The sequence below is a fragment of the Equus asinus genome, chromosome 9, assembly GCF_041296235.1.
Source record: "Equus asinus isolate D_3611 breed Donkey chromosome 9, EquAss-T2T_v2, whole genome shotgun sequence".
Classification (NCBI taxonomy): Eukaryota; Metazoa; Chordata; class Mammalia; order Perissodactyla; family Equidae; genus Equus; species Equus asinus.
In genome coordinates, this window is record NC_091798.1 from 2,828,373 (window position 1) to 2,845,071 (window position 16,699).

Here is a 16,699-nt window from a genome sequence, read left to right on the forward strand (position 1 = left end):
AAGTGAAATAAGCCCGATTGGTATTTGCCACAGTTGACAGGGTGGGTGAAATGGATGAAAGGGGTCAAATGTTTCAAACTTCCAGTTATAAAATAAATAAGCCACGGGCGTATGATGTGCAGCATGGTGACTGTAGTTAATAATACTGTATTGCATATTTGAAAGTTCCTATGAGAGTAAATCTCAAAAGTTCTTATCACAAATTTCAAAACTTTTGTAACCTGCATAGTGTCATATGTGAGCTAGGCTTATTGCAGGGATCCTTTTGCAATATAGACAAATTGTTATGTTGTACACTTGAAATTAATATATCAATTATACCTCAATAAAGAAAGAAAAGAATACCACTGTAAATAATATACATTTTCATTGTGAACTAAATTATGAGCAGATGAAATAATAACAAAGAATTTAAGATAAAATAGAAATGGCTTCAAAAGAAAACAATTTATTTAGTTTAGAAGAATGTGAATTTAACATTATTTGATATTCAAGTATGATTTATTTTATTGAGGTAAAATTCACCTAACATAAAATTCACCATGTTAACCAAAGTGTACAATTGAGTGACATTTAATGCATTCACAGAGTTGTGATCATGACTTCTATTTCTGAAATATCTTCATCACCCCAGAAGTAAATACTGCAACCACTAAGCAGTCGCTCCTCATTCATGCCTCCCCCAGCCACTGGCAACCATGAATCTGTTTTCTGTCTCCATGGATTTGCCAATTCTGCACATTTCATATAAATATAATTATATGACATGTGACCTTTTAGTCTAGCTTCTTTCGCCCAGCATGATGTGTTCCAGGTTCATCTATATTTTAATGTGCATCGTATTTATTTCCTTTTTATGGCTGATTAATACTCCATTGTATATATGGGTATACCACCTTATGTTAGTCCATTCATCCATTGACCGACATTTGGGTTCTTGCCACCTTTGGACTATTGTGAATAGTGCCGCTATTAATATTGGCGTACAAGTTTTTGTGTGAATAACTTTTCAGTTCTTTGGGGTACATACTTAAGAGTGGAGTTTCTGACTAGTATAGTAGTTCCATCTTCAACTTTTTGAGGAGCCACCAAACAATTTTTCCAAAGTTCTACTTTTCTGCTTTCCATTTCCACCAACAATGTCACAAGGGTTCCAGTCTCCTCATCCTCAGCAACATTTGTTACTTCCATTTTGTTTCATTTTTAGTATAGTCAGCTAATATCTCCTATGGTTTTGATTTGCATTTCCCTGATGACTAACAATGTTTAACATCTTTTCATGTCATCATTGAACATTTCTGTGTCTTTTTTGGAGACATGTCTATTCAAGACCTTTCCCTATTTTTTAATTCAGTTGTTTGGTTTTGGTTGTTGAGTTGTAAGAGTTCTTTATATATTCTGATAGTAGACCCTATGAGACGTGTGATTTCAAATATTTCCTCCCATTCCACAGATTATCTTTTCACTGTCTTTATGATCTTTTCACTTCAATGAACAGCTGGTTCCATTTTGATGAAGTCCGTTTTATCTGTTTTTTCTCTTGTTGCTTGTGCATTTGGTGTCCTATCTAAGAGTCCATTCCAAATCCAAGGTCATGGAGATTTACCTCTATGTTTTCTCCTAGTTGTTCGAGTTTTAGCTCCTAAATTTAGATCTATGACCCATTTTGAGTTAATTTATGTGTATTGTGTGAGGTAGGTGTCCAACATCCTTCTTTTGCTTCTGGATATCCAGATGAACCAGCACCATTTGTTGAAGAGACTATTCAATGGGAAACCATTGAACAATGTTGGCATTCCTTGTTGAAAATCAATTGACATAGATGTATGGGTTCATTTCTGGACTCTCAGTTCTATTTCACTGGTTTATCTGTCTATCCTTGTGCCAGTACCATGGTGTTTTGATTACTGTAGGTTGGTATTAAGTTTCGAAATCAGGAAGTGTGAGTCCTCCAAATTCGCTTTCCATTTTCAAGATTGTTTTGGGCATTTGGGCCTCTTGCAATGCCATATGAATTGTAGGATGAGCTTTTACATTTCTTCAAAAATAAATTAATAAAATGATGGTGGAATTTTGATATGGATTGCATTGAATCTGTAGGTCATTTTGGAGAATATTGCCATCTGAATAATATTGATCATTCCAATCCACAAACAAAGGATGTCTTCCCATTTATTCAGCATTTCCAGTTCATTTCAACAATCTTTTGTAGTCTTCTGTGTACGTATCCTAAGCCTCCTTGGATAAAATTATTACTAATATTTTGTTGAATATTTTTGCATCTATGTTCATAAGAGATGCTGGTCTGTGGTTTGTTTGTTGTGATGTCTTTCTGTGGGTTTGTTTTTAGGATCATGGTGGCCTCGTAGGGTTATTTAGGTAGAGTTCCTTCCTCTCCTATTTTATGGAGGAGTTTACAAAGGATTCCTGTTAATTCTTCCTTGAATGGTTGATAGAATTCACCAGTGAAGCCATCTGGTCTGAGCTTTTCATTTTGGGAATTTTTTGATTACTGATTAAATCTCTTTACCCCTTATATGGCTGTTCAGACTTTTTGTCTCTTCTTCAGTCAGTTTTGTAGTTTATGTGTCTCTAGGAATTTGTCCATTTCATCTATGTTATCTAATTTGTTGTTGAATAATTACTCACAGTTTCTGTTATCATCCTTTGTAAATTCAGACGATATCCATATATATATTCCATTATGATTTATACCAAATATTGTACACAACATTATACAATATATAAAATAATGGTTTTTCTCTGTACAAATAACAATAGTATTACATATAGTATTGTTATATATAAATAGATATGTATGTATAAATATCTATAAATAAAACAATGGTATTGTATCAACCACTTAGTCGCAATTACTAATCTAAGTCCCTGTGTGCCTCGCACAACTCTTAGAGCTGACCCTGGAGGTGCTGGAGCAGGGAGACAGAAGTATCTCCTTGAGCCAGAATCGGGCAAAGATGCTGCTGAAGTGGGAGACGGTGCAGGGATCTGCTGACTCAGGTAAAGGCTGAGATGAGGAGAAGGCCACTGAAGCTTCCCAGTGGGCCAAGTGTCCAGGGATGGGACAGATAGAGGATTAAATGTTAAAGGGAAGTGTGGGGTATGGAGAGGCCACAAGGAGAGAGTCCATCTGAAGAAGGAGGGGTCCTGTTGGGGACACCAAGATGTCAACCTTGCCCTTGTCCTGCAGGCCCTTCTGTGGTGGGCTTTGTCTCCATCCCGGGCATGGGAAAGCTGCTGGCTGAGGCGCCCCTGGTCCTGGACCCTGAGAGGCAGGAAGTTGTACGGGAGACACACAAGGACTTGCTGCAGGAAGTCACCCATGTCCTGCTCTCAGATGTCGTCACCACCTTCTTCAGCAACAATGACACTCAGAACCTCAGCTTCTCAGTCACCTCCATCTTTAACCATGTGAGTCCAGATGGGAGGGGGCTGTGGGTGTGGAAGAGGCCTGAGTCCTGGGTGCAGCCTTAGGGTTCAGGTGGGTCCCCATAGGTGCATTATTTACCCAGGAAGGCCCTTCATGAGCCAAGTTTGGGTCAGCATTTCTGAGCATCACAACCAGCAGCTCACACTCACTCCCTGATCTTGCAGTCAGTGACCCCTCAGCCAAGGAAGAAGGTGCTCTGCGTCTTCTGGGAGCACAGCAGGAGTGAAAGTGGTCATTGGGCCACCACAGGCTGCACGATGGTGGGCACCAGAGACACCAGCACCACCTGCCAGTGCACCCACCTCAGCAGCTTTGCCGTCCTCATGGCCCACTACAACGTGCAGGTGAGGACCCTGAGAGGGGCTGTGTTCAATGTCAGTGGCACTGTAACCAATTCCCACACATGCAGTAGCTTAAAAGCCCACAGGTTTGTTATCTCCCAGTCTCTTCAGGTCAGTAGTCCTGCATGGTGCAGCTGTGCTGTCTGTCAGCATCTTACAAGCCTCAAATCATTGTATCAGCCACAGCTGCAATCTCATCTGAAGTTTTGGGTCCTCCTCTAAGCCCCGTGGTTCTTCGCAGAATTCAGTTCCTTGCAGTTGTAGGACTGACATCGCACTTTCTTGCTACCTGGCAGCAGGGGACCATGCTCAGCTCCTGGAGGCTACCTGCATCCCTTCTCATGTGGTCCTCTCATAGGCTCTCTCACAAGGTGTCAGTGGTCCTATCTCGAGGCCAGCAGGTGAAGCTCCCTCACATCAAAGCTCTCTCAAACTTTGAGTGTTTTTCCCCAGAAGCCCAGATCTTTCAGGGGCTCACCTGGTTAGACCAGGCCCACCCAGGATAAACTCCTTCTTTTCAAGTCAGTTGATGTAGGACCTGAACTGGGCCCTCCATGTGCCATATGCCTTCACAGCAGCACTGGACTGGCTTTTGACTGGAAACCTGAAAGAAGGGGTGTGTCCACGCGGGGGCAGGGATATGGTCGCCAAATTAGACCTCTGCTCACCTCAGGGGTCTCTGGTGCAGGAGTGCTCAGGGGTTGCAGAAAGGACGATTTGGCAGAGGGCACCAGGGAAGCCGGTGAGAACAGGTGGGTCGGGGCCGTGTTGGCCTCCCCCGCTGTGCAGGTGAGCTGGTGAGTTCCTCTAGGTCACCAAAACCAGAGACTCACTCAGGTGACCTCTAAAGGAAAATAAGCCCTTGTGAGAGGCAGGGCTTCGTCCAGACTCTGAACCTATCAGTTCACAATCCCATAGTGTCCTAATGTTCTGAACCTGTAGGTACTTAGTCAAACATCACAAGTTTACTTGGCTCCTCCATTCCTAATTTTTCTATGCCTAAAAATAAAAATAAAAATGGTGGAAGGGTCAGTACCCCACAGCAAGAAGGGGTGACTGTGGTCTCCTCTTTGCTAAGTCCCAGAGGGAGGATCCTGTACTGGATGTGATCACCTACGTGGGGCTCAGCCTATCTCTGCTGTGCCTCCTCCTGGCAGCCCTCACCTTCCTGCTGTGCAGAGCCATCCAGAACACCAGCACCTCCCTCCACCTGCAGCTCTCGCTCTGCCTCTTCCTGGCCCACCTCCTCTTCCTCATGGCCATCGACCGAACGGAGATCCAGGTACTGACCCAGTCCCAGTGGACCCTCTGGCCTGCCCCAGGGGGTGCTGGGTCCATGGGAGCCATGCTGCCCTGGATGCCTTAATGAAATGATCTTGGGTCCTGGGGAAGGTTAGGGGGTGAGTGACCAATGTCACATTGACTGATGCAACTAGACGACAAACCCTCTCTGACTGCTCCTTCATACGCATCAGACTTCTCCCCAATGGCAAGGCACGGGAGAGGTCCTGGGGCCACACTCCACGCTGACAGTCCCTCCTGGTGAGGCCTCACTCCTCCCCCAGGTGCTGTGCGCACTCATCGCGGGCGCCTTACACTATCTCTACCTGGCCTCCTTCACCTGGATGCTGCTGGAGGGCCTGCACCTCTTCCTCACTGCACGAAACCTGACGGTGGTCAACTACTCCAGTGTGAGCAGATTCATGAAGTGGCTCATGTTCCCTGTGGGCTACGGCGTCCCGGCCGTGATCGTGGCCATTTCTGCAGCATCCAGGCCTCATCTCTATGGAACATCAACCCGGTAAATGCACTTTCCCGTTTGTCCTTATCTTCTCCAGCACAACCATGGCCATCATAGAACCAACACAACACTTTAATTTCACCAGAATATGATAGGCAGATAAAAACTCAGTAACCACTCCAAAGACACCTTCCTGGTTTCATGATTGCCTTCATTGAAGTGACTGTTTTAATTCCTTAAGATTTAATCCTTTTAAATGCTAATTATATTATGTTAATAATTCTATATTTATGTAATAATTATGTTTTATATTAACTATACACTAATATAATATTGATGATATGTTAATAACTACAAATTAATATAGTTAAAATATATGATGTGACTCATTTTGATGTTTTAGATTTTATTACATTAAATATTAATTTTATGTTATATTAATGACTATATTGTACTAATGCCTATGATACATAATATCAATTGCATCTTATATATTAGTGTATGTATATTAATATAATACCCATTGCATTAGTTTTGGAGACTGTTTTAAATCTTCTAGAAAGCAAAATTAAAGTGAAGGGATGGCATTGGTTTGTGTAATCCACTTCTCTCTCCTAATTAAAAAAAGGGAGTTAATTTAGACACTGAAATCATTATGACCAGAGCTAAGATTTGTAAATCACTTCTGTAGAGCAGTCTTTGATCTAAATATTTTTCATGTATCTCAGATCAAATCATCCTCCCCACAACCTTCTGAGGTAGAAACAAGTGATATGCCAGTATTACAGATGACAAAACTGAGGCACAAAGAGATTAACTAACACGGCCGAGATCTCAGAGCTGGCTGGTGGCAGAAGTGGGATCAAATCCAGTCTCACTCACAACACAGTCCTACACTGATAAAATTAATGTTCATCTGCATCGGATGAGCCCCGGCCAGCCAGCTTTCCTAGATAACTTAGGATAAAAGCGAACTCCATCTGTAAAGGACCAGACAATAAATACTTTTGGCTTATGGGCCATCCCATCCCTGTTGCAACTACTCACCTCTGTCCTTATAGCATGAAAGCAGCCACAGACGATACGTAAGGGAACGAGTGTGACTGTGTCCCAGGAAAGCACATTCACAAGATCAGTTGGCAGCCCACCTGGCACAGGCTGCAGTTTCCTACCCCATCCTTAGTAGCTTTCTCTTCCCTTCTCCCTGGTGGCGCCATCTCTCCATGCTCCTGCCACCTCCCATCTCATTCACAATTCCCCTCACTTGGGATCAAATTCCAATCCTGTCACTTGCATCAGTGTGGCCTTGAGTGACTGCCTCTGTTTCCTTAAGCCTCAGATGCCTGACCCGTGATGGTTTGAGTACCTGTGTGTGTGTGAGGAATAAAGGCATTCTGCACATGAGCCCTGCCTTAGTGCTGTGTCAGGCTTACTGTTACTTTTTCTTTTTTTTTGCTCTCGTCTTTGGTGTCCCCAATTTGTTCACCTTGTCTCTACCTACTCAGCTTTCTTATCTCAGTGTACAATTCATTTCTCTCAGGGAACCCTTCACAACTATGTGACTCTGACACACCCCAGCCCAGGTGAAGATTCCAGCTACACGTGCTCATGCTCTTCATACCATGATCATAAAACTCGTCATCTTGTTTGTTTTTCCTGCCTGACTGTTGACCTTCCACCTGGCTGGACCTCCCAGAGGACTGAGACCAGTCTATCTTAGTCACGACTGGGGCTTCAGAGCCATGCACAGATCCTGGTAGAAAGGAGACACTCAATATTTGTCAACTAAACCATAAATTAATTGATTGGTTGATATTTTTACTTTTAAAAGTTTGTATTTTTTTCTGCCAGCATTTCTGGGAACCAAGACTTAAAAGAAGTTTTTAAAAGGAATTTATTTTTTTAAAAACCACTTTGTTAAGGTATGATAGACATGTAAATAGATGTACGTATTTGACGTATAGCTCCTGATGCGTTTGGGGATATGCATACACCTGTGAAACCATCACCACCATCAAAAGTATATACAAAATTCAGTTATGTAAGATAAAAAGATCAGGAGACCTACTAAGGAGCACATGCTTATAGCTAATAATATTGTGTTAGACACTTAAAATTTACTAAGAGGGTATATCTTACGTTAAACGTTTTTACCAAAGAAAAGCAATAATAATAATATTAATTTAAAAAACAGAGAAAGACGAACACTGCATGATTTCACTCATATGTGGAAGATAACAAATACATGGATAAAGGGAACAGATTAGCGGTTACCAGTGGGGAAGGGGGCTGGAGCTTGGGAGAAAGGGTAAAGGGGCGCATATGTGTGGTGATGGATAAACGGTAGACTACTGGTGGTGAGCATGATGCAGTGTATCCAGAAATTCATCAGTAATAACGTACACCCGAAATTACATAATGTTATCAACCATAATGATCTCAATAAAATTACTTGAAATAATAATAATGATAATAATAAAGGAGGCAAGAGGGCTTGCCCCGTGGCATAGTGGTTGAGTTCAGCATGCTCCACTTCAGTGGCCCAAGTTTGCAGGTTCAGATACTGGGCATGGACCCACACCACTCGTCAGCCATGCTGTAGCAGTGACTCACATAGAAAAGAGAGGAAGATGAGCATAGATGTTAGCTCAAGGACAATCTTCCTCAGGAAAAATAATAATAATTATAATAATGAAGCAGGAAGAAACTTTGGGAGGTGAGGGATATGTTTATTTACCAATTCTTTATCCACAAAGACCAATATATTGTTTTTTTTTTCCTGAGGAAGATTTGCCCTGAGCTAACATCTGTCACCAATCTTCCCCTTTTTGCTTGAAGGATATTGGCTCTGAGCTAAATCTGTGCCAATCTTCCTCTATTTTATATGTCGTTGCCACCATAGCATCGCTGATGAGTGTGTAGGTCCGCACCCAGGAACTGAACCCAAGCAGCTGGAGCGGAGGGCACCAAATTTAACCACCAGAACAGCAAGCTGCTCCCATCACAAAGACCAATATATTCTTGAATCTCTTTCTTAGATGCTGGCTCAACACAGACAAAGGGTTTATATGGGCCTTCCTTGGCCCCGTCTGCACCATCTTCTCTGTGAGTAATGGATGACATCAGAGCCTCCTACCTGCCCAGCTGAGGGTCATTCAAAGTCAGGTGTATAAGGAGGGTTACAGGCAGGGTGAGCAGTCATTCCAGTTTGCCCAGGACTGAAGGGGCTCCCATGAAATAGGAATTTCAGTTTTAAAACTAGGACTGAAGTGTTACCTGAGACATGAGATTTCAGGGCTAAAACTAGAAATTCCCCTGCAAACTTGGGTGAGTCGGTCACCCAAGTTACAGGACAATGATGTGCCTGCGTTACTGGGCGTTGGGTCTGGTTTTCTAGGACTGCTGTGAAATACAAATGCCCTTGCTGCTGGGTTAGGTGTTGGATGAGCTAGGAGGAAGGCTGAGCAGATGTGGAATGCATTTACTATGCCTTGTGGGGATATTCATCTGCAGATCAACTTGGCTTTCTTTCTGATGACCTTCTGGATTGTGAAAAACAAGCTCTCCTCACTCAGCAGCGACGTGTCCACCCTGAAGAACACAAGGTGAGGGTGCAGCAGAGGGTGCGCACCATCCCCCATACAAAGCATGGTCCAGGGGCAAGGCCATATGGTCCCAAGCTCCCCATGTCCTTCACCCAGATTCTGAGGGGACTGGAAGAGAGAGGTGCTCCTACCCTCCTTGGAAGCCAGCTCAGATACTGTACTTTGCTGCTGACACGCAAGCCAAAAGCCTTCTGTCCATCCGTAACCCCAGCATGAAGCACCTAAGCTACATAGAGAACTGACTTTGTTCTGATAAACGGGGATTACTTTCCTGGCTCCATGAAAAAGGGCCTAAGAACATCCACATCTTTATAACACGCTTAGGAAATCACACAGCTGTTCCCAGAGCCCAGCACACCCTTTCGTGCCCACACCTCCATGAGTGCTCTTCCTGAAGCCCTCTCCCACTCTCCCACCAGCTGAAAGCAGGTTCATTTGCCACTTATTACATCTTCTAAGGGTTTGGGGATGTCCTTTGCTTTCCTCAACTTTGCACAGAATCGATGGCCTCTATTCTGAGCAAAGGAGGCTCTGGGTCAGTTCATGGAGAAGGTGAGGATGGGAACAGTGCTGGATGGTCCTGGGCAGAAGTACCTTGCACTTCACAAATTTATAAATGACCATTTGTTTTTGTCCTTCCACTAGACTGTAAGGTCTGTGAAAACAGAAATCTTGTCTTTGTTGTTGTTAATGCCCAGGCCCACGCCTAGAGCCGGGTGCACAGAGTGACCTCAGCACTGTAGGTTGAGTGAAATTAGGGATCTTCAGGAAACATCATGATAGTTTTGAAATCCACATTATGCGGTGTCACTACCATCTTGAGTCTAAATGAAAATGCCATCCTGGACAAAGATAGCATTTCTTTTTGGGGAATCATGGCCAGTAAGATCTAGGTTGATCACAACTCAGTCAGAGGCATCCATGGAGTAGAGATGAAAATGGCCTTGGTTTTGTTGCTCTCTGTGCATCACAAGCCTCCTTTCTCCTGCTCCCCAGAATGCTGACTTTTAAAGCTACAGCTCAGCTCTTCATCTTGGGATGCACGTGGTGTCTGGGAATCCTGCAGGTGGGGCCGGCTGCCCACATCATGGCCTACCTCTTCACCATCATCAACAGCCTGCAGGGTGTCTTCATCTTCCTGGTGTACTGCCTCCTCAGCCAGCAGGTACCACTGTCTGACGCCCACTCAGGATTCTGCCCATCCTCACTCCTCTCAGTTAGCTGACGCAGAGTCTGCTTTGCCTCTGCAGGTCCAGCAGCAATACAGGAGATGGTTCAAAGGGGTCACAAAAACCAAAGCCGAGTCTGAGAAGTACACGCTCTCCAGCAGGGCCATGCCTGATGCCTCCAAACACAGTGTGGTAAGGGCATGCATAGCTCCCAGAGCACTTCACTAACAGATCTGCTTGAGCAGCACATGCCTACCACACTGGGCAACCTGGGTATATAGGAGGTGATGCCCTAGCATGGCTCACACATGGTTTACTCCTGGACTCACTCAAGGCACTCCCCTGTCATGAAAGGAGCTCTTCTTCTACTTTCACTCACTGTGTTTCTATGCTCGCCTTGACCCTTGTACGTGGCTATCTTATTCTCCAAACGTGTGGAAACGCCCACTTTGTGAGAGATGGTGCATGTGCTTTTTAATTTTCCTTGGGAAGAAGATAGAAAACACTTACAAGCAGAGAAAGATGCTATAGTATGCTCTATGAGCAGGAACTAATGATCTGAGGCAGTGATGCACGAGCTACTGAGAGTCACAGCACCATTCTTTCTCTCAAGTCATTCCAGGCCCCCCCTATATCTGAAGGACAATAAACACATGGTATATATGGTCATAAAAGGAAGGTGAAATCAGCATTAAGTTGGATCTGAGACTGTCCTTAGAAGTCTGCAATCGTTCCTGGTATTTTCAACACACACATACAATGCAAAACCAGGGAGGACAATCACAGAATGCATAAGAGAGATTCTAGCAAGGTGAATGGTACCAAGAATTGTATTTTCAGGTTTACCAACCATTTTCTCGTATTTTTTATTCATGTGTTCTTCCCATTAGCACTTGGAAGTAAGTGTTACTCCCACTTGGTAGGTGAAGAGAGTGAGACTCATGGGGTCTGGGTGTGTCGTGCAGGGACTTAAGCTGCTTCGTTCTTCCTCCCAACTTCCACGAGCCCCCCACCTGGCAAGACCTCTGCATTTCTCTCCTCCGCCTGCTGGTCCACCCTCTGCAACTGCCCCTTCTCGAATACCCCACTCCTCAAAGGTCTCATCCTTCTAACTCTTCCCTCTTCCCAGCACATGTTCCTACCAACTTCTTCACAGGGAAAATCAACTCAGTGGATGAAACAGGGTTAACCTTGTGCTCTCAAAAACGCCAGGCATTTGACACCTGGTTCATTCTCTCCTCGTTCCATCTTATTCCCACAGATAGACAAAATCAGCTTCCAACTTTTAAAATCTAATCCCTCTGCCCGTATTTTTAAAAATTATTTTATTGAGGTCATATTGGCTTATAATGTGTAATTTTCAGGGGTACGTTATTATATTTGAGTTTCTGTGTAGACTGTGTCATGTTCACCACCAATACCCTAGTTTTTATCCATTACCATACATATGTGTCCCTTTACCCCTTTTCCCCTCCCCCTACCCCCTTTCCCTCTGGTAACCACTAATGTGTTCTCTTTATCCATGTGTGGGTTTATCTTCCACATATGAGTGAAATCATACCATATTTGTCTTTCTCTGCCTGACTTATTTCACTTAGCATAATACGCTCAAGGTCAATCCATGTTGTCACCAATGACACAGTTTTGTCTTTTTTATAGCTGCATAATATTCCCTTGTACTTATATATACACCACATTTTCTTTATCCATTCATCCGTTGATGGGCGCTTGAGTTGCTCCCACATCTTGGCTTATGTGAATAATCCTGAAATGAACATAGGGGTGTATAAATCTCTTTGAATTGTTTATGTTCTTTGGATAAATACCCAGTAGTGGAATAGCTGGGTCATATGGTATTTCCATTTTTAATTTTTTGAGGAATCCCCATACTATTTTCCATAGTGGCTGCACAAGTTTGCACTCCCACCAGCAGTGTATGAGGGTTCCCTTTTCTCCACATCTTCTCCAAAACTTGCTGTTTCTTGTGTTGTTAACTATAGCCATTCTGACAGGTGTGAGGGGATATCTGATTGTAGTTTTGATTTTTATTTCCCTAATAATTAGTGACATTGCACATCTTTTTGTGTGAGTTTTCCTCCACCTGTATTTGGTTCCTGACACTCGACTTCTCAATAACTTTACATTATTGCTCATGCATTCTCTCTCTGGTCCTTGCACTGTCTCCCCTTCTGAACAGCATCTTTTCCACCTTCATTGCAACATGCTAAGTCGCTCTCATTAAAAATACTAATGTTATATGTTTTACCCCTCCCTCTTCTTCTATACACTCAAGACTAGCTTTTGCCTCCTTCATTCCACCAAAAGAGCTCCCTCTTAAGCCCCCAATGGCCTTCATGTCAAGGGATGAAATAAATATACTTTGGTCCTCTCAGCAGTATTGGATGCTGTGGTTACTGCCTCCATCATGAAACTTCTCTTTGTCTCTGGCTTCTATGTCTCAACACTCCCTGGAATTCTTCCCCTCTCTCTAGCTGAGCTTTATTCATCGTCTTTACATTTCATCTACCCTACCTGGCTTGGGTCTAGAAACACTTCTATTCTCATATTAACCTACCTCGGACAATCTTGTCCACAGGGACTCAGTGAACCACGCAGGAAATGATGGTCAAATATATTTCTCTGACTCTGAATTACCTGTGAGCTCCAGACCACTAACCCCAATTGCCTACTCGAGACCTCCACTTGGATATCTCAGAAGTAGCTCAACATTGTCATAACAGAACTTATCGAGTTTTTTACCAGTTTAATCCTCTTCAGGATTTCTCATCTCTTTGGGTGACATCTCCAGCCATCTTGCACCAGCCAGGACCTGGAACATCCTTCACATTATCATCTTCTCTACCCTGTTCCACCCCAAACCAATCCATGGCTAAATTGTGCTAATATTTCTTCCTCAGGAGCTCACAAATCTGTCTTGTTGACACCATGTCCATCACCTTGTCCCTAACTCCAGCTCCCATCTTCTCTTGGCCAGATTGCAATATCCTCCTAACTCGTCTCCCCTCTACTCTTCTCCATCTTCCAATTAGTTTTCCACATAAAATTCAGAATTGTCTTCTCAAAACAAAAATTTGATCATGTACCACCTTGCATAAAAATCCCCCAAATCGTTCCCCATTGCCACTAGGAGCAAGACCAAAATACATGAGGTTCCAATTTCCCCCACATCCTCACCAAAACTTGTTATCACTTGTTTTTATACCTTGGTGGATGTGAAGCAGTTTTTCATTATGGTTCTGATTTGCGTTTCCCTAATGTCTAATGATGTTGAGCATTTTTCCAAGTGCTTATTATCCATTTGCATGTCTTCTTTGGGGAAATATCTATTCAAATATTTTCCCTATTTTTAATTCAGTGATTTCTCTTTTATTGATAAGTTGTAGGAATTCTAGGTGTGTTCTGGATACAAGTCCCTTGTCAGATATTTGATTTGCAGTTATTTTCTCTCATTCTGTGGGTTGACTTTCCATCCTCTTGATAGTGTCCATTGATGCACAAAAGCTTTTTATTTTGATCAAGTCCAATTTATCTATATTTTATTCACTTGTGCTCTGGGTGTCAGCCCTAAAAAAGAATTGCCTAACCCAGGGTTACAATGATTTACACGCATGTTTTCTTCCAAGACTTTTATGCTTTTAAAATTACATTTAGGTATATGATAGGTTTGGAATTAATTTTCTAAAATGCAGCGAGGTTGTTAACATGGTGTGAGGTCCACATGCTTTTGCATATGCCTGTTCGTTTGTCCCATCATCAGTTATTAGAAAAATTATTTTTCTCTCCATAGATTATCTTGACATCCTTGTCAGAATAAACTCACCATAAATGTAAGAGTTTATTTTTGGTCTCTTAACATTATTCCATTCGTCTCTCTTGATTATTGTAGCTTTGTAGTAAGTTTGAAAATGGGGAATTGACTCTACAAATTTGTTCTTTTTTTCAAGAGTTATTCTGGACTAATTGAAGTCCTGTATAAATTTTAAGATGTGCTTGTCAATTTTGAGAAGAATTTAACTGAGATTTTGACAAGAATTGTGTTAAATCTGTACATCAGTTTAGGGGGATGCTACCATCTTAACATATTAAGCTTTCAGATCCATGAACACAAATGTTTTTCTGTTTCTTTAGAACTTCTTTGACTTCCTTTGACAATGTTTTATAGTTTTCATTATACAAGTCTTGCACTTTTTAACACAGTATCATTTTTCCGCTTTCCTTCTCAGGAGAATTAAGTGAACAACTAAGCCAGAAGGTCTTGTATCCTGGAATATTCTGAACTTCATCCTTTGGGCAAAGTGTATAAAAAATACTTTTTCACGTTTGTTGCCAGTTACTCTTCATGGCACCATTGTGGGAGAAAGTATGCAGGAAATGTTTGACATTCAGTTGCTGGAAGATTTGGGTTTTCTCATCCATACAGCATGATGTCACTCCCTGCAAAGTCAAGGAGCTATGGCCCAATTCCTCAGTTGCCTTGGATTAACCCCCTCTGCCCTAACCTCTTTTCCAACAAAGATGCTCCTCACTTTGAAGATCTATAGTAAGGAAAACCAACCTCAACTGACTTTCTTAAAATAGCATAAAAGAGAAAAATATTGTTCAACCACCTGCATGTAGTGTAAACAACTAATCCAGTTGCCCAACTTTCCTCCCTTTGGTACCAAATGTCCTACTTCTCATGAAACACTTGGGCTACAGGTAAACTAAAACAGTTGGCCTCCCTGCATACATGCTTCCACTTCTTCACACTCCATTTCTAAATGCTTACTAATTTATTCATTCAAAAGTGTATTTTTATTACTCACCATATGCTACACACAGAACAAGACAGATCCAATTCCTGATTTCACTGAGCTCACAAGTAAGCAATAATATTTCTTCTCTTAGTGTGAACCCTGTGGATAGAGTCTGTGCATCTTTACGTTTTATAAGCAGAGCTGTGTAAAAGTGTATTTTAATAGTACACATTATGTAAGATGCATTTGTGTATAACATTATTTCATCCTCGGCATGCAGTCTAGGCAAGATCTAAATCCAGAGCTGTTACACCTACAAGAAATTCCCTGTGGGCCCCACTGACCAAATCTGCATCAATTTGAACATCAAGGAAAATTACTGTAAATAAATATAACATATTAAATAAAAATATGCATGAATTTATGGTGATATATAAAACATCAGCCAATAAATGTAGACGATGTGATAAAATGAGAATATCATGGTTTTTTCAATATCCAGTAAAAGGCCACTAAAAGCATTGGGTGAAAGGCTGCTGGAGGACAGGCTGGCCCCACAGTGACCAAGAGTCCCCTCAGATTACTGGTTCATCACAAGGGCCAAGGTGCACGTCTACAGCATGGAGATCTGCCAGTCACCATCTGAACTTAATGATCAGGCTCAACATCATCAATACGGGAAACCTGACATCAGATATCTCCTGAGAAGACATGAAGTTACAGCATCCCATTTGTGGTGAATGAAGAATTTTGACAAATCAGTCTAACCTAAACCTAATCCAGCTTTAGACCAAGGGTAGACAAACTGTAGCATGCAGGACAAGCACAGGCAGCTAGCTGCTCCTGTGAATAAAGATTTATTGGAGCACAGCCACACCCATTCATGGATGTATTATCTATGGCTGCTCTCACGCTACAGTGTCAGAGTTGAGTAGCTGTGACAGAGACTGTAAGAACGACAAGCTGAAAATATCTACCACCTGGCCCTTTATAGGCAACCTTGCCAGCACCTGTTCTTCCAGATCTAACCTTCAGTATACACGGAATACAGGGGACAGAAGAACAGGTTAAATGACATCAAGAGGAAACAGTCAGGCAAATTGAGAACGTGAGGCATTCAACAAGCCATTGGCCTGGACTCTTCTAAAGTCAATACCATTTTAAAAATGACTAGAGGCTGCTTGAGATTAAGAGACAGAAGCGACAATACAAACAAATTCAACGTCAATTTTAGTGGGACTCTGGTTCAGATATACAGCTATAAAAGGTGTTTTGCAGGCAATTGGGATAATTTGATTATGCGTCAGATATTAAAAGTTATAAAATTGTTCATTTTCTTGGGTGTAATAATCTTACTATGATTATCTGGAGAATATTCTTTGAAATCTTCAACATTTGTTGAAGAAATATTGAAGAATGAAGCATCATGATGTCTGCCAGTGACCATCAAATGTTTTAGCAAGAATATGTATGTGTGTATATAGATTGAGAAAGACTTTTTAATGTGGCACTAATTGTTGCTGAATCTAGATAAGTGTTTATTGTATCACTCTTCCAAATTCTGTGTTTAAAAATTGTAAATAAAAAATGTCAGAAAAGTAAATAAATATATTAATTAGTTATTAACTTATTAAA

At 42.1% G+C, this 16,699-nt stretch overlaps 1 protein-coding gene across 2 annotated transcripts in view; it reads left to right on the forward strand.

Moving 5' to 3' along the window:
* Positions 1 to 16,699, forward strand: part of LOC106827568 (adhesion G protein-coupled receptor E2-like) — a 32,256-nt gene extending 15,557 nt beyond the window's left edge. Inside the window, exons 12-21 of one of the 2 annotated variants that reach the window (XM_070516888.1) lie at positions 2,914 to 3,021; positions 3,212 to 3,432; positions 3,616 to 3,795; positions 4,871 to 5,074; positions 5,358 to 5,593; positions 8,572 to 8,638; positions 9,047 to 9,138; positions 10,135 to 10,303; positions 10,389 to 10,499; positions 14,552 to 16,699. In XM_070516888.1, coding sequence (XP_070372989.1) covers positions 2,914 to 3,021; positions 3,212 to 3,432; positions 3,616 to 3,795; positions 4,871 to 5,074; positions 5,358 to 5,593; positions 8,572 to 8,638; positions 9,047 to 9,138; positions 10,135 to 10,303; positions 10,389 to 10,499; positions 14,552 to 14,560 — 1,397 coding nt within the window. In that variant the 3' untranslated portion in view covers positions 14,561 to 16,699. The remainder of the gene's footprint in view (positions 1 to 2,913; positions 3,022 to 3,211; positions 3,433 to 3,615; positions 3,796 to 4,870; positions 5,075 to 5,357; positions 5,594 to 8,571; positions 8,639 to 9,046; positions 9,139 to 10,134; positions 10,304 to 10,388; positions 10,500 to 14,551) is intronic. The other variant, XM_070516889.1, reaches the window with a different exon arrangement.